The sequence below is a fragment of the Ochlerotatus camptorhynchus genome, unplaced genomic scaffold, assembly GCF_037179485.1.
Source record: "Ochlerotatus camptorhynchus isolate MF236.1 unplaced genomic scaffold, CSIRO-AGI_Acam_v1.1 ptg000277l, whole genome shotgun sequence".
NCBI lineage: Eukaryota > Metazoa > Arthropoda > Insecta > Diptera > Culicidae > Ochlerotatus > Ochlerotatus camptorhynchus.
Window position 1 is genome coordinate 4,079,336 of NW_027040766.1, and position 18,783 is coordinate 4,098,118.

The window sequence follows — 18,783 nt, forward strand, 5'->3', positions numbered from 1 at the left end:
CGAAGGGAACTTCCGATTGAATGAAATGCGAGAGACGCTGCTGGCTGAAAATCATTCACGCCATGGTTTGACCATTTTCGACGAAAAATTTAGCAACTCTCAACCAAAAGTTCACCGAACCAAGATCTTCCAATGCAAAGCAAGCGCTATAATTAATTGGCGGTTTCGCCGTATTTTTAGGTCGCCCTTTCCCCCGCAAAAATTGCTTGTGCTGTCCATCAAAACAACCGACAGAGTTTGCTGCCACTCTTCAAAACCACAACGCCACTGATCTGCTGAACGGGAGAAAGAGCTATTTTCTCAACGACGCATCTTCCAACTCCTCCCGGCTCGACCGCCACATAAAGAGAAAGGGTCATTTTGTAATTTTGAACAAGTCATTTCCGTGCATGCTCCGATCTTTAAACCGTTGAAAGTTCAAAGGCGTTTTGAAAATGCGCGTGCATTAGTGAGTCCTATATACAAGAGTGATAGTGTTATGTTTATTCTCCTTTCTTCGGATATTCACGTACGCACAACGCGTGTTTCTATTTTTTTTGTTATCCGTCCTATTCGCGCACCCATCCATGCTGGTTTACGCGGGTACTTATGAATCGCAACTTTTACGGTGGTGTGTTGGATATGTATAAATAAATACCTTACCATAGTGAATAACTCATATATGGCGTAAGTGAAGTAAACTGCCGGCCGGTCGATTCTTGCTGTCGCTCGGTGTAAGTCTCTATCAAGGGGTGGCTGACTTAGCAGCATGATGCTGCCACAACTAAAACAATGTGATTGTTTGAAGGGAACAGTCTACTACTTTGTATGGTCAACCAGAAAACAAGGTGGCCACTCCATCAAAAATTGGAAATTCCTACTATTTACGACTCCCAAACCAAGCTGCTTATGATTTATGCCATAGCTATAGCATTGACCAAGTGGTACAAATTCGTAAGAGAGATTGGAGTAAAATGCCCATGCTAAGGAAGATCTCCGTTTAATCCACAAACTAAATCAATATTTAATTGCAATCAAAATGTTGTATTAGGCTACTGGTAAGATATCACAATTGATATGCTTAACGAAAATTGCCATTTTTTGTTTAAATTGATAACATTAAAAAGACCAACACTCTTCGAGAAGCGCCTCCGAGCGGCGGCTTTCTGGATAGACCATTCACAATGCTGGAATTTTCTATGGCTCTTCTTTCATCGAACAACTCCTCACCGGGAAGCGATATGATTGAGTTCAATATTCTGAAAAATCTCCCAGATATCGCTAAAAGACGCTTGCTAGACTTATTCAATTCTTTACTAGAAAACAGCATTGTACCGCCTGAATGGAGACAGGTTAAAGTAATAGCCATTAAAAAACCTGACAAACCAGCGTCTAACCATAACTCATACCGTCCGATTGCTATGCTTTCGTGCATTAGGAAATTGTTGGAGAAAATGATCCTTCGGAGACTCGATCAGTGAGTCGAAGCAAATAACTTGCTATCAATCAAATACACAGTTTGGGTTCCGCAAGAGCAAAGGAACAAACGATTGTCTAGCGCTGCTTTCCACTGATATTCAACTGGCCTTTGCGCACAAGGAGCAATTGGCTTCAGTATTCTTGGACATTAAAGGGGGCTTTTGATTCAGTTTCCATTGGAATTCTGTCAGACAATCTGCACAGATGTGGACTTTCTGGAAATTTAAATAATTTCTTGTACAATTTGTTGTAAGAAAAGCAAATGAACTTTTCTCTTGGAAAACTGACAACTTCCAGAATTAGTTACATGGGCCTGCCCCAAGGCTCATGTCTCAGCCCTCTTCTTTATAACTTTTATGTCAAAGATATCGACAACTGTTTGGCAGAACAATGAACGCTAAGACAACTTGCAGATGACGGTGTGGTTTCCGTAAAAGGTCCACATGCCGTGGACTTGCAAGGACCATTGCAAAGTTCCTTAGATAACTTGTCTTCTTGGACTAGGAATCTAGGGATCGAATTCTCGCCGCAGAAAACTGAACTGGTAGTGTTTACTCGAAAGCGGTACCCAGCCCAAATGCATCTTAATCTTTTGGGCAGAAACATTACTCAATCATTGTCTTTCAAGTACCTTGGGGTCTGGTTTGATTCAAAGTGCACTTGGAATACCCATATTACGTATTTGAAGCAAAAATGTCAGCAGAGGACCAACTTTCTCCGTTCAATTTGCGGCACATGGTGGGGTGCTCATCCGGGAGACCTTATAACGCTTTATAAAACAACAATTCTCTCTGTTCTAGAGTACGGTTCTGTCTGCTTTCTCTCGGCAAGAAAATGTCACCTAATAAAAATGGAACGAATTCAATATCTTTGTCTGCGTATTGCTCTTGGCTGTATGCACTCAACGCATAACATGATTCTAGAGATTCTGGCAGGAGTAACACCTCTTCAGAACCGAGAATACTAATCAAATGCGGAGTTACGAACACACTTATAATTGCAAATTTTGAAGAAATTCTTGGGCTGAACACACAATCTCGATTTATGCGAATCTACCACCACTACATATCGTCAGATATGTGTCTTCCTTGTTACACTCCAGACCGTGCTCACTTCACCAATTGTAGTTCCTCAATTGAATATGATCTGAACATGAAACAAGCAACTCATGGGATTCCAGATCAACTTCGAACTATTATTATCCCGCGTATTTTTACTGAAAAGTACCAACACGTTAATTGCGTGAAAAGATAATTTACAGACGGGTCACGTCTCAATGGATCCACTGGCTTCGGTGTCTCCAATGAAAACTTTAGCGCCTTCCGCAAACTTCAGGAACTTTGTACCGTTTATGCTGCTGAGCTGACGGCAATCAACTTAGCATTGGGGATGATTTCCAACATGCCCACAGATCATTACTTCATTTTCTCGGATAGTCTCGAATCTAGAACCACACTACCGTTCATACTGGCGACATCGCTCTGATGAGACAACGAAACCCTACCCCCAAACTCCTCTCCTTTTTCTATCCTTCGACAATGTACCCCTCTAACCTCGGATAAGCCGCGAGTATTCGGCCCAACTCCTACTAGACATAGAATTAAGTGAATTTTGTTACAAACAAAGAACAATGAATTATCGGCTCCGTAAAGCTAACGCGATTGAGCCTTACAAATAAGCGAACTGGATAAAACAAAAGACCCCAAAAACCTGTTTTCGAAATACTACGGGGTAAAATTCGCACACTGATTTCATGCCAACTAAGCAATTTAGGCTTTATCTGTGGAAGAATTTCGAATGTTTACGCCTGATGGTTATGCTTTTACCACTACAATTCGCGGGGCGCATGATGGTATGATGCCCTACAAATGGTAATTTTGAAAATATCTACTATTTTTCTAATAAACATACCAGTTGAGCTATCGAGCCGAAAAACAAAGCATGTAGGGGAATTTACGTATTCTCGTCAATCTAAGCAGCGTCCGTACTTCTATTAGCGATTTCTCAGCGTCACACACACACATGACAGGTTTGTTTGTTGACATTTATCTGCTGCTTGCTGTTCTACCAATTCCAATCGACAGAATTGATCAAAACGGGTTGAACATGTTTTTACAACGCTGCAAACTTCTCATGTGAGTGTGACTATTGTCGGCAGTCTCTTTTTCTTCGGCACCCTTTCCATTTGAACTGCGTGTTAACCAGCTGTTCTATTATCGGCAACTCGAAATCAGCCGTATTTTGTAGTGTGTATATTTCATTTAAAGAAAAATATGGCAGAACAGGATTGCACAGTCGTAAAAATGTAATCAGATTGAAGCTGAAAAGGTTAGGAATCGGCTTAATACATTCAGCGAAGAGTTTTGATGGGAAAATACAGTGAAATTAACGTTTCAATTTCGGTTGCCGAAAACAGTCAATGGGTGCCGAAGCCATAATTTACCCTACCTAACAACTTGCATCAATCAAAACGTTAATTTTGGTAGTGTTCAGAGATAGGGTAGAGCACTACTTCGACTAATCGCTCATTTTTAGTCTATCGAGCTGCAAATAAATCCATTGTTTCAGAGTTAACAAGTCAATTATGCGTTTGGTACGATACTTTACTTCAAAAGCTACCGAACGAAGTAAATGAGAACGCGTAAAATGAATGTTTACACCCATTTTTCTCAAAAACAAAAAAAGGCATTCCCACCGATTGGCGTTTCAATGCATTAGGCCTAATTTAGAATCCGTAGGCCGAGTTTGGGGGGCCTCCCTTAGATCAGTCGGTAAAGGCGCAGCTACAAAGCAAGACCAGGCTGGAAAATTTCTCGACTTCCCTGGGCATAGAAGCATGATTGGACTTGCCACACAATTATACTAATGCAAAAATGGTACAGGCATCGAAAACTCTCAATCAGTGGCGTCGCGTAACCTCACTTTTTACCTGTTCAACAACTTTGAAAACGTTATTTAGGGTCATGCTTACTTTTGTATCCCGCGCCCGTACGTGGTGGCCGAACTCGCGATACGCGAACATTGGACGCGAATACAAATTAAAACTAATTAAAAACTCGGAATGAAAATAAAACACGTTGTTACGATGACGAACTAAAAACACTTCTATTTACATACATGATGACAACATATCTCATTCACTCTTTATGCGCTTTGTTGACATCTGATGGATGACGGATAAAACAGTCACCCGCGAGTCCAGCGGCGGCGGAGTGGATAGGGGTACTCCGTTTTCCAGTTGTCCCCAACATCCCCCCTCTTTAATAGAGGTGGTACGGGTCAAACCACTGCGGCGGCCTTCGGATACGAGAAGACCGGCGTGGAAGTTGTACCGGTGTAGCTGGTCCGCTATCTGCTGAAGCGAACTCTGGAGATGCTGCTGATGTAGACGTAGACGATGATGATGAGGACGAAGACGTAGCTAACGACGAGGACAAGGACGATACAGGTGGCAACGGTGTAGACTCAGCATTCGGGGCCTGAGGATTCGGAAGATCCGGCGAAGTCGATGGTCCTGGTAGTGGAGATGGTGCTGCCGGTACCAACGTGGTTCTAGGAATACTCCACGCATCTAACAGAACGTCGAGTGGTGGTGCCGACGATTGTGACGTACGATTGCTAACTGGAGTACCACCACGACTGCGCAGCTGGTTGACGTGTGCTCGAACCATTCTACGATCCTCAACCCAGACCGTGTACATCACTTTGCCGATCTTGCCGCAAACGACTCCTGGTGCCCAGCGCCATTTATTATTGCTGTACACCTTTGCGTAGACCGAATCGTGTGCAGAAAAACTTCTCCTTACTTCATCGTCTGGATTAGGCTCTATCGGCGGACGCGCCGGCGGAGGGCGAAGTAGATCCAAACTGGTTCTGATGCGACGCCCAAACATAGCTTCGGACGGTGATTTTCCATCTTCGACCTGACGATTTGGCGTTGTACGGTAGGTTAGAAGGAAAATGTCCAACGCTTCACCAACACAGTTCTTCCCCTCCTGGATTTTCTTCAGCGCCCGCTTGAATGTGTCCACGAACCTTTCAGCCTGACCGTTTGACTGAGGATGAAAAGGTGCCGTGGTGACGTTATCAATTCCGCTGTCACTGCAGAACTTCTGGAACTCGCTGCTCGTAAACTGCGTACCATTGTCACTAACGAGCGTTTCGGGCATTCCTAGGCGGGCGAAGATGTTCCGTAGAATGCTGATCGTTGCTGTGGATGTTATTCGTTGCGTAGGCACCACTTCAGGCCACTTCGAATGGGCATCGATGGCTAGCAGGTAGTAGACTCCGTCAATGGGGCCGGCATAATCTACGTGGACACGCTTCCATGGACCACTAGGCTTTGGCCACGGAACCGGTGGGGAATGCGGTGGAGATTTTGCCACGGATGCGCAGTGCTTGCATGCCTTCACGAACCCAACGATTTCATCGTCAATCGATGGCCAGTACACATAACTCCTTGCTATGGACTTCATGCGTTGTATCCCTGGATGTCCCTGGTGTAACTGCCGCATGCACCGCAGTCGATGCTTCTCAGGAATCACCAAGCGTTCACCGAACATGATGCATTTCCCAACAGAACACAACGAATCTCTATGCCCATGGAACCGTCGAATCTCAGGATCTTCGATCGTCGACACTTCTGGCCATCCTTCTTGAAGGTAGCGATATACTTTGCGCAGCTGCTGATCTGGTTGCAAATTGAATCGAAAGGAACCGACCACAATCCGAAAGCATCGATCGTGTCAGAACCGAACAGGTGTAACTGTTCCTTGGTGACCCGAATCAAGCCACGCAACACTCGCCGATCAATGGAAAGATAACAAGAAAACTCACCTTCAATCTGCAATGGCCTACCACTGGCTGTCTTTGCGATGATCGTCGACGCAGACGTTGAAGGGCTGCCAATCTTGCACCAGGTATCCGACGAAATTATCGTGATGTCAGACCCCGTATCGATTTGCATACGCACCGGTAATCCATTGATTCCAACCGGCACGTACTTTCGACGCTCCTGCACACTGCACGAATTCACAGTCACTACCTTGGCCGCTGCAACGTTGGGCTTCCGTCGCCTGAATTTTACCTTCGCTGCACTCCGACAGTAGCCATCCTTATGGCCTACCTGGCTGCAATCGCTGCACTTATGGCTTTTGTACGTGCACTCCCTGGCGTAATGCATGCCACCGCATAGCCAACAAGCTGTTTCTGGACTAGTCTTCCCGCTGCTCGCTTTCCAACTACCCTTCTCACTGCCGGACTGGTTGAACTTCGACGGCGAGGTTCCCTTGAAACGGTACTGCTTCGTCTTCAAGGCTTTCACAGACATTGAGTTCTCCTCAATCATCGCAGTATCGTGCCGCAAGTTCAACAAACGTTGACACTCTTCCGACAGCTGTTCCAGCGTAACATCATTCCGCTCCTCAATCTTCGACAACAGCCGCATCCGCACATCTGCATCTTTGTCCGACTTCAAGCCACACACGAATACGAGACACTTGAACTGCTCCTCCGATAGCTTGGACAGCTCGAACTCGACGCACGATTTGTTAATGCGGCATGCATACGTCACATAATCCTCCTGTGGCTGCTTGACGATTTGCAGGCAACGATACCTCCGGCTAATCACAGATTCGGCAGCACCGAACAAGCTGGTCAACTTTTTTACCGTCACCGCAAAGTCAAAATCTTTCGGTGCCTTTGGCAGAATAAAGCTGATATATCTTTCGTGCTCCGACATCCCCAGCTTTCGCATCAGCAAGCGCACTTTTGCTCCTCCGTCGAGTCGGTTGGCATCCTTCGCGAACAAGTCCTCATATCGACTATACCACGCAGCGAACGTAACATTGCTGTCGGGATCGTATCTGAACTCCTTGATATTGTTCGCCAAGGAATCTAAAACAGCTTCCGGATTTGCTGGGACCTGCACCTGGATCGATGTCATTATACTGCGAATCAGCTGCTCCTGCTGGGCCATAAACGCTTGCTGTTGTTGCTGCATAACCTCCTGCTGCTGCCTTATCACCGCCTGCTGCTGCCGAAAAAGGTCCGTGACATAACCCTGCTGCTGCTGCTGAAACCATAGCAGGTACGGGTCCACTTGTCCGGCTGGAGGCGGATTTCTGAACTGTTGCTGCTGCGGAATCGGTCGCACATTCCCGGTAGGCATCTGCTGTCCATTTCCCGGCTGAATCGGACCCGGATTCCCGTCGAACGAGTTGTCATCCATTCTTCTTCGTTTTACTGTGGGTAACGTTGTGATGGGATATTTTCACCACTTTTCACAACTTTTGCACTCCCGAAGTCGCCACTTTTGTATCCCGCGCCCGTACGTGGTGGCCGAACTCGCGATACGCGAACATTGGACGCGAATACAAATTAAAACTAATTAAAAACTCGGAATGAAAATAAAACACGTTGTTACGATGACGAACTAAAAACACTTCTATTTACATACATGATGACAACATATCTCATTCACTCTTTATGCGCTTTGTTGACATCTGATGGATGACGGATAAAACAGTCACCCGCGAGTCCAGCGGCGGCGGAGTGGATAGGGGTACTCCGTTTTCCAGTTGTCCCCAACACTTACATTCAAATCAGTTTCAAAAGGCATAGGATCTTCTAGTTTCACTGATTTGTATCCATTGAAACCAATATTGTTTTGTTTGTTTACGTTTTGAAAGTTGTTGAACAGGTAGATTGAGGTTAGGGCGACGCCACTGCTCTCAATTAATAACTGTGGAAGTGCATCCAGAACACTAAGTTGAGAGCACGCAATAAGCTAATATGCGATACGCAATAAACTTGAAATGCGAGGAAGAAGAAGAAGGCCGAGTTTGGGTCCAAGAAGTAGTGTTAGATTTTTAACAAATATCTCAACAATTTGTTTCTCTTTATCAAATCTTACGGTACGTACGGAAAGGTAAATAAATTTTGAAGTCATCTGCATGAAAACATTCCATTTTGTGAAAAAAAAATCAACTCGAAAAATATATTAGGCGAAGGGTGGGTTGTGCCGAAGACAACAAATCAAGAAGACTGGCAACTCTTCGATTTTATCATACGAACGCTATGAGACAGGTACAATCGCGCCATCTGCCGCTCAAAGGTAAATGTTTCGAACGAATTTGATAGCAAAGATTACATCCTCGGAAGAAGGGTTTGTATATTTCATAAGATGTCTTCGGTTGTGCTTAGTAGACCCAAAATTAGATCTAAGCCAGCTGTTTCAAGAAATATCTTTTCTTGCGTGGTTTTCCTTCTAAAATAAAATTATTTTTCTTTTTTATAAATTTAGGCTGAACCCAAGCCAAGATGTTCCCCCTTATATCTCAGTTGCTAGTTGATATGATGTCGAAAACATGCTGGCATATGTTCAAATTTAAACGTACTAGATCGACGAAGAGATTCTGTCAATGTTACTTAGGACCTAATGCAATGTTCAGCTTGAATTTAGAATTGCTTTCCTTAAACAGATTTTTGCTTATATTCACATAGTCGACATCGTATCAACTAGCAACTGAGATACAAGGTTGGCCGCTATGGATATTTTATTCCCATTTCCCTTATGTGGTACAAGCCTTAGATTATTGTTCGAGTGATGCAGACGACCAAAACTGCTCATTGTTTTAAATAGTTTTAATGCAAGATCCCAACCTTCTGTTTCCTAAACAGACACTTGATGCACAATTTTTCAGGCACGAAAATGTAAATTGATGACCCAAGCAAATTAACAGTATCATCGTGAATGGGAAGAATCCCTATATTCGGGCATTAGTTGATAAATTACGATTTCCGAGAAATTCATGGAACACAATTCAGCTTTAGCTTTCATTAATTTGGTTGGCGTATCGACATGGGCCAGAACGTTTCGGACGATGGTGCAGGGGCTGAGTATTACCGACTTCTGGATAACGGGTCACTCCTACTCCATCTTTACACCTTCAAGGTTTCCAGCAGCTTCTTCGGGACCTCCAACAATACCTAGAATGCCTTCAACTGCACGGTCAATGGTCAATACTTGGTGATTTTATAGCCGTTTCCAGGTTACGGTTCAGTGGAACGGCGATGCCAGTGATGACGACTTTGTCATAAACCACCATAACGTCTGGGTGGTTCTGCTGGATGAAGAGATCAGTCAATACGCTGCGATCCCAGTACAGCTTGGAACGATTATTTTCCAGTAAAGGATCGGGGTTCCAAAAGACCACATTGTAGCGCCAACTGTTGGTGCACAATCTTTGCGACTCCGTAGTGGCATTCGGTGTAGGTGCAAGTATTGGGCAGCCTGCCATAATAAGGTCAATGGTTTCCGGTGGTTGGTGGCCGCCGGCAATTCCTCGTTGACATAACCCTATCCTGGCAAGAGTTCACCTCGGGTCAACCACATGTTCGATCGAGTTGCTCGAGTTGATGGGGATGGGCTCCGTGCACTTGATTCTGTTTAAAGTAAATTTGACTTTAACTCAGGGAGTGAGTACCATTAAAATTTCAAAAGTTACTCCAGAACTCTGTTTCAAATGTCTATGGATGTATTTGCGGAGCTTCTAATCTGACAGATGGCAGACGGCTAGGGGAAAACGAGGTGAAGAAACTGTCCAATAATTCAAATCGCGTTTCTCAGATATTCTCCATCAGGTGATCCGAGATCATCATTAAATCTTCAAGATATTTTTTTATAATAGGTACTATTCTGAAGGTATCCAACAATTCAAATTACGCCTCTTAGATATTCTCTTATGATGCCACGGGACTCAGAAATTGTACCAAAGACCTTCTTCAGGTGATCAGACCCCATCAGATCAGCTGTACAAAAAAATCTTTGGATATTTTTTCAATACTTCAGGATGATCAACTATTAATCTGAAGATCTTTAACTGTCCAACATTCAAATAACGTCTTTCAGAAATTCTCCATGATACCAGGTGTCTCAAAAATTATTCCTAAGGCCTTCGGGTGCTCATGGGTTTTCAAAAACATCTCAGGATATTTTCTCAATACTTCAGGATGATCAAATATCAGAGATTCTCTAGGTGTCTCAGAAATTATTGCAAAGTTTTTTAAGGTGCTCATAGGTCTCCAATAACTTCTCATGATATTTTTTTCAATACTTCAGGATAATCAAGTTTTATTCTGAAGATATTCAACTGTCCAGCAATTTAAATAACGTCCCTCAGATATTCTATCGTGATAGCAGGTGAAATTACTGCAAAAACCAAAAGTGCTCACAGGTCTCCAAAATCTTATCAGGATATTTTTTCAATGCTTCTGAAGATCTTCAGCTGTATTCACCTGTCTGACCTTCAGTTGCTCATAGGTCTTCAAACACATCTCCGGATATTTTTCCAAGACATTCTGTTCAGTGACTGCATGTTTTGACAGCAGAATCGTCCGGTAGCTTTTCGCGTGGCTCGAACTTGTTACCTGACACTGGATTACGTTGTTGTAATCATCTTGTTCCAAGCAAAAATTTTTGAATCAGAATCTCCTGCTCCGTTCGTACTAAATCGTGTTGCAGTTTCATTTTTGACGGTTTCAAATTTTAGAACTGTCGAGTAGTAGTTTGAAATAATTTTGAAAATCAGCATCAGCAACCGCTCGATCCAGTCGCGCTAGCTGTTTCCCGCCATCAAAGTCGTTCTATTTCCTGCCATCAGAGTCGTTCTGGCCCTGCGGTCGAGATCGGTGGTGAAGTCTCCCAAGCATCTACAAGCAAGTACAATCAATATATTGACTATTCACTGCCTGATGCCGATCAAATTTTCAGCAATTCTGACTATGTTAGTCATTGTGATGATGCCTCTGTAACTCCCAATCATGGAAACCCGGAACGCGCCGTAGAAAGCCCCCAATCCCTGGAGAAGTTGCTGCCACTGTTCAGGATATATGCCACCTTTTTTCCGAAAAGTTTGCCAGTGTATTCACTAATGAGATACTAACTGACGACCATATTAAAGGGTGATACGGTCAAAATTTGGTCAATGGAAAACGCGTGTAAATCGTTTATTTAAAAAATCAAATTAAATTTCTTTTTCAAGTTCAATTAGTATAAAATTCAGGAAAAATATTCAGTTAGGCTTCCGCTTTTCCAAATCCGAATTGCCGGGCCTTACGCTTGACCCCTGCCATCAGATTTTGTACAGCCACCTTGTCCACCTTCTTCGCCGCAGAAAGCCAGTTTGCCTTGAACTGCTGCTCGCCCTTAGCAGTTTTTTTGGTCTTCTTTGTGTTCCGCTTGACAATAGCCCAGTATTTCTCAATTGGGCGGAGCTCTGGCGTGTTGGGAGGGTTCTTGTCCTTGGGAACCACCTGCACGTTGTTGGCGGCGTACCACTCCATGGCCTTTTTACCGTAATGGCAAATCCGGCCAAAACAGTACGGAACAACCGTGTTTCTTCAGGAAAGGCAGCAGACGTTTATTCAAACACTCTTTCACGTAAATTTCTTGGTTGACAGTCCCGGAAGCTATGAAAATGCTGCTTTTCAAGCCACAGGTACAGATGGCTTGCCAAACCAGATATTTCTTTGCGAACTTTGACAGTTTCATGTGCTTGAAAACATCTGCTACCTTTCCCCTTCCTTTTGCCGTATAAAACTCCTGTCCCGGAAGCTGCTTGTAGTCGGCTTTGACGTAGGTTTCGTCGTCCATTACCACGCAGTCAAACTTCGTCAGCATCGTCGTGTACAGCCTCCGGGATCGCGCTTTGGCCGTCGTATTTTGTTTATCATCGCGATTTGGAGTCACTACCTTCTTGTAAGTCGATAGTCCGGCTCGTTTTTTGGCTCGATGCACGGTTGTAGACGATACACCCAGCTTATTTGCGGCATCTCGGAGAGAGAGGTTAGGGTTTCGCTTGAAACTACCGGCAACTCTCTTTGTCGTCTCAGCGGCTTCCGGTTTTCGATTTCCCCCCGATCCAGACTTCCTGGCTGTCGACAAACGTTCCCCAAACACTTTAATTACATTTGTAACGGTTGATTTGGCAACTTTTAGGGATTTTGCCAACTTTGCGTGCGAGTAGCTCGGATTTTCGCGATGCGCGAGCAAAATTTTGATACGCTGCTCTTCTTGCTTGGACGGCATTTTGACAACTGAAGAGTGAATTCCAAAATCAAAATAGGAGCAACATTCTACACACACACACCTTCAAAATGAGGGGTGTTCAGGTTTTTTAAATGCAAAATTGAAAGAAATACGTCAAGTTGATATTGACCAAATTTTGACCGTATAACCCTTTAACCTGGCTGCCAGGAACGTTCCAGTTAACGATCAAACGCTAGGTGCAATTGATGTTAATGCAGAAATGATTTCTAAGGCCGCGACTCTGCTCAAGTCATTCTTCAATCCTGGACCTGATGGAGTTCCATCTGTATTTTTGAAGAGACATATTGCTAGCTTGTTAATTCCGCTTCTTCGCCTGTTCCGAATGTCTCTCTCAGGTGGCATATTTCCATCTTGCTGGAAATTTGCGCACGTTTCCCGTCCACAAAAAAGGAAGGAAACGAGCTGTGGATAACTATGGAGGAATTACATCGTTAAGTGCCGTTTCGAAGCTATTCGAGCTTGTGATTATGGAACCGTTGCTGTCCCATTGCAAGCAGTATTTGAGTGCTGATCAACATGGGTTTACTGTCGGCCGCTCTATAACCACCAATCTGCTGTGTCTCACATCGTATATAACCGAAAGCATGTCGGATCGGGTTCAAACGGACGTTATTTATTCAGACCTATCCGCAGTATTCGACAAGTTGAACCTTGCTATTGCGATTGCTAAACTCGGCAGGCTCGGTGTATGCGGTAATCTTCTGAGTTGGTTTCGATCATATCTTACCGGTCGGCAACTAAAGGTTGCCATAGGAGATTGCAGATCAGCTAGCTTCTTCGCCACATCAGGTATACCTCAGGGAAGCCACATGGGACCGTTAATTTTTATACTGTACTTCAACGACGTGCATCTGGTCATCGAAGCTCCTCGGTTATCATATGCAGATGACCTCAAAATCTTCCTACGAATCTGCTCCATTGCTGACTGTCACTTTCTTCAACGTCAACTGAATGTATTCGCTAGTTGGTGCAGGTTAAACAGAATGGTAGTGAACCCAGCCAAATGCTCCGCTATTACGTTCTCACGAAAACAACAACCGATAATATTTAGCTATGACCTGCTTGGCTCGACAATCGAACGCGTGAATCAGGTGAAAGACTTGGCTGTGATCTTGGATTCGCAGCTTTCATTCAAGCAACACATTGCATATGTTGTCGATAAGGCGTCAAGAACTTTAGGGTTCATTTTTAGGATAGCTAAAAACTTCACTGATATCTACTGTCTAAAATCTCTCTATTGTTCGCTTGTTCGATCGACGCTTGAGTATTGTTCAGCGGTTTGGAACCCAAACTACAACAACGGTGCCGAGAGAATTGAATCTGTTCAACGTCGCTTTCTTCGTTTTGCGTTGCGTAGATTGCCTTGGAATGATCCGTTTCGATTACCCAGTTACGAAAGCCGTTGTCAACTTATCGACCTAGAACTTCTCCGGACTAGAAGAGACACAAGCAGAGCGCTAACCGTGGCCGATATCCTGCAAGGAAGGACAGATTGCGAGGCTATCCTGAGGCAAATTGACCTGAATGTTCAACCCCGACCGCTTCGTAATAACCTTAGGCTAAGACTGCCTCTACGTCGCACAAATTATGGAGCATACGGTGCGATTTGCGGACTGCAGAGAACTTCGACTTTCATCTCTCCCGTGATACGCTTCGTCGAAAGTTTTCTTCTGTTTTTCGCCGGCAGGAGTTGACTATAAGATATATGTTTTTTTTAATTTTTTTATGTTATGACCATGCTTGAATGTCATTGGGGCTTCATCCAGCCTGTTGATGTAAAACAACAATAAACAAACAATTGCGAACGGCCTACGGAAACCAGATTAGTTTATCGAAATCGTTTTCTATAAAATGGAAGCATCTGCTGCATTTTATTAAATTGAGATACTATTTAAGATATGCTTGTTTTCTTTCTCTCCTTTTGTAAACAAAGGCTCAAAGATTAATTTGTCGAAAATTTTAGCACTCCCACGCAAACTAACAACACCAGCTTGTTGGGGAAACATTTTTACTCTTTCTGATGATGTTGTTAGTTTGCGCGTTAGAGTGCTAAGACTTTCGACAAATTGACGTTTGAACCCTTTGTTCACAAAAGCAGATACGTCCCTTTGAAAAAGTAATCGAGATTATGTATTTCGAAACATCCATCACTTTCCCTCGCAACTTAAGTGCTAGCAAACAAACGTGCGAAAAATCAAGCCATGACTAAGATTAGAACAGCGTGCAGTGTGAATTGGCATTCCTGTTCTCAAACACATAGAACGTTCATATTGCACCATCACAGCCAGCCCATCAACGAGAGGGAGAGGACCCGGCGTGTGGCCATGTGGTGGTCGATTAAACCCACTATGGAAAGCAGTTTGCGACACATGGCGATAATAACCGTATTATTACCACCAGCAGCCGCAGCAGCAGGGCGGTATATTTTCAATTCAGAACTACTCGAAATCGTTTCCGTACTTGAATAGCATAGATAGATTATTTCTAAACGGTCAAAACATTCAAAACACACACGTCAAGGGGGAGGCATCCGAATCAATTTGATTAAAGATGCGTTACGCAGTCAATCCGGGTCCGAGCAGGACGCAACGCTTGAATGCTCAACGGACATTTGAAAAGGGCCAGTGAGTCAATGTTTACGATTTTAAACGTCGATTTCTCACGAACCACAACACACTCACGCAAACTAACATATCATAGGGTGTAGTAGGATTACGTGAGAATATTGTGATCCGTGACGAATCGACGCTTAAAGTCATTGTTTACACTTAACTCATTCGTCCTGTTCACATGTTCGTCTAGAATAGTTGGTTGAATTTGTGTGTTTGCACTTTGTTTATATTCCGAATGAAGCGAACGAAGCGGCCTGGCTGCCATGCCAGGCAGCACACATCGACAGAGTCCGTTAAGTATACAGAACCGTCAGCTCTGTGAGAAAATGTTTGAAGGCGATGCGTTCGCTGGAATAAGGCATTAATCAGCGTGTTCTTATATGAATTTGAATAAATGCTTGGATCGGTCGTATCCTCGCTTGGAATGAGGTCATCTCCAAGCGCAGAGGAAAGGGAGAAATGGATTGGGATCGTTACACCTTGGGAGCGTTGTATGAGCCGCCCTCTCCTAACATTGTAATGCAACATCACACAACAATAGCTAAGGTGATAAAAATCTTCTCTTTGCGTGTTTTCACTCGGTGTACAAACATAGAGCGTCTAAAATGCAGGCGAGTGAAGAAAAATCGATATTTTGTATTAGTGAGCTAGTTTTGAATGGATGTAGGATAAACGAACGGCTTGGAAAAGGTCATCTGAGGCATTGCCATGAGTGCACCTTTGATATTTAACGCAGGCAAATTGTTATCTGCCAAATAGGGAGCAATCGATCCATAAAATCACAAGATTCAGTGTACCGAGAACCGTTCAAACCGATTACCGATCCCACGGTCGTCATTGAGCAAGGTGTAACGGATATTAACGATCGATGATGACGTCACTGCCAGCCGTGTGCTTCGTGTAAATCCATCCAAGTAAGATCAATGATTTAAAATATCCGGATGACATCATATGTCCGTGCCGAGTTGCGTTCGCGCATTCAGGTCGAGTCACACATTTTTTTATGACAATCATGATGCGGTGGACACATGGAGGTTGGATTTAAAGCCTCTCGGTTTAAAGTAAATTTGGAGAAGAAGCTCGAGCTTGAAAGGTTTCCCCTGAACGACACATTCACGGTTGATGATTTGTTTTGTTTTGAGCGAAGCTATATTTTGGTATGTTTTATGTAAACAGTTTCACCGAAACAGCGTTAAATTATATATTTGAAGGTGTGTAGTACGTTTACAAACAACGAGAGAAGGTTGTTGGGTGATATCATCTCCATTGTACAAGATTGTAGGTAAATGAATGACCGGAATCTGATCATGAATTCTTGTTATCTGTTGCATGTATAGCTCTGAGAAATGCGAGAAACATTCCGAGCGTGCGTACAGGTTGAAATTGTTGTAGGTTATAGCGCTTGTAAAGCAATGCACTTGACTTATGATTAAGCAATTAACCTGTCAATTTCAAGATCGCTCGCTAATGGATTGAACATAAGAGCTGAGTACATACTTTGTAAATTTGTTGAGTACGGATCACAGAGTCCACCTATCATACTCTGGCTTTCTTCTAGAATCTAGTATTGAGATATTTTCCTCTGCAGAAAGACGCAACGGATGGATTTAAAACATGCTTCAATCATTCAATCCACAGCACCAGTCACAACCCCGTTCAAGGCAAACGTCATCGATCCAACCCGTACACGAGATCGTGGGTGACATCACCGTTCGATTCGTTTGTTTGCTTATTCATACGTTAGATCTGATTCGATCCCAAGATCCAACCGAAACGACTCCGCGTTACGTCCGAAAGGTTTCACTTCGTTAGGTTCCCCGTAATTTGTTTGCCACTTCTATTATAAATTCATACACAAACAAACCCAGAACCGCACAACACGGATTGACGGACAAAAATCCTATGAATGTGTGAACGCAATGTCATAAAAATACAAAATGCCATAAGCTAGAGTAAACACGAGCGAGGTTGATGGTGGTGGCGGGCAGTGGATTAGCAATCGCATGACGTCACCCAACCGAAAAAAAAAAATAACTCCCACCGGAGACTCGCCGGCCCTGCTCAAAATTTGCCGAAAGGAATCCCTACAAAAACAAACAGCAGATCGGAACCTACCTCTTTTTGAGATCATCGTTCTCCTCCCATATTCGCTTGGCATCGATCTCGAGCTTGGCCTTCTCGCGGGCCGTTTCGTCCAGCAGCTTCCGGGCGTCGGTCAGCTCATGTTCGTACATCTGTTTGATGTTGGAAACCTCCCGAGTGATGGTTTCCTGTGAGCTGCGGACTTCGACCGTAAGGCGCGAATTTTCCTGCTCTAGGTAGCGCACCCGGTCGATGTAGCAGGCCAGTCGATCGTTCAGATTCATCAGATCAACTTTCTCCTGCAGCCGGGTGAGCCGTGTCGGACTCAGCGGACTGGAGGGGCGAGCTCCTATGCCGGAACTTCCCTGCACCGGAGTGCTGGCCGTCACCGGAATGGGCGTCGAAACGCCGGATCTCTTCGTTTTTTGAGACATTTCGAAACTCCTTGCTTCTTCGCAGAGGAACACTGCTTTCTTTCTCTACACAAACACAACCTCAATACCACACACTCTTTTGGTGGTCGTTTGAAACCGGGGGGCCACAAAAATACACGGCCTGCCTTCTTCTTATTTTCCCTTCGGTTCGTATTCCGTCTGCCACCGCGCTTTCGATGGCCGCAACACAAAAATCGATTTTTTCACCGTAAAAAAGGCGAACCTTTCTGCACTTTCACGACACCAAACTCAAATGTAACCTCACTACCGGTCTCCGAAACGGGAAGAAATTCCACCAGATTTTGATTTGGCTTGATAAATTTCCGACGAGCACAGGGAATGACACACCACCGTCGCCGCGTTCAAGTACAGATCTGAAGAAAAAACCCACGCCTAATGATGAAACTGCTTGAAAAGTTTCGATTCCCTCTTCTTTTTCGTCGGGTAACGATTTGGGTTGTTCTTCTCGGACCGAAACAACACGCACACCATAAACTAGCTGACTCGATTCGCACTACTCTGCTGCTGTGTGGCGGGTTTGTTATGTACACACGGCGAGTCGCGACCGGGCTGGAACCCGTGTGAGGAATAACAATGAAAACAGCATCAGTGCTCACACCACCGCGAAATGAAGGCAAAACACGTCGAACTTTTACGAATGCACGCTTACGTTTGGTTTGGTTCGGTTCGAGATGCGATGCGATGTGGGAGATTGCATACGAATACGACAGTTTGAAAGTGTGTTCAAAAAGCGGCCGGCAAATCAAACGGTGAAATTTCACAACCACACACTCAAACGGGAATTGCTCGAATCGTTGGAGTCTCGGTCGGTTGTGACTGACAGCTATGCTGCGATAACGGTTCGCGGTCGTTGAAAAATAAATTCGAAGGGGGAGTTTGAGCTATTTTTATGTTGCGTCAAATGTATGCTCCTTGACGACTCAAGCGCTTGCCCAAGGGGTGGTGGTTTCGAGAAGCAAAGCAAGTCAAGCTGAACAATGCATTAGGTCCTATATGACCCATAGCACTTATAAGTAGTGCAGTAGTGTTCAATATTTAATTTTTTTTAAGCTCAGTCTTTATCTCG

The 18,783-nt window shown here is 44.1% G+C and overlaps 1 protein-coding gene across 1 annotated transcript in view; it reads right to left on the minus strand.

Moving 5' to 3' along the window:
* The window catches only part of LOC135706324 (lamin Dm0-like), a 32,603-nt gene extending 14,503 nt beyond the window's left edge, over nt 1–18,100 (minus strand). The window contains exon 1 of the mRNA XM_065227934.1: nt 17,296–18,100. Coding sequence (XP_065084006.1) covers nt 17,296–17,696 — 401 coding nt within the window. The 5' untranslated portion in view covers nt 17,697–18,100. The remainder of the gene's footprint in view (nt 1–17,295) is intronic.
* Between the last annotated feature and the right edge of the window lie 683 nt (nt 18,101–18,783).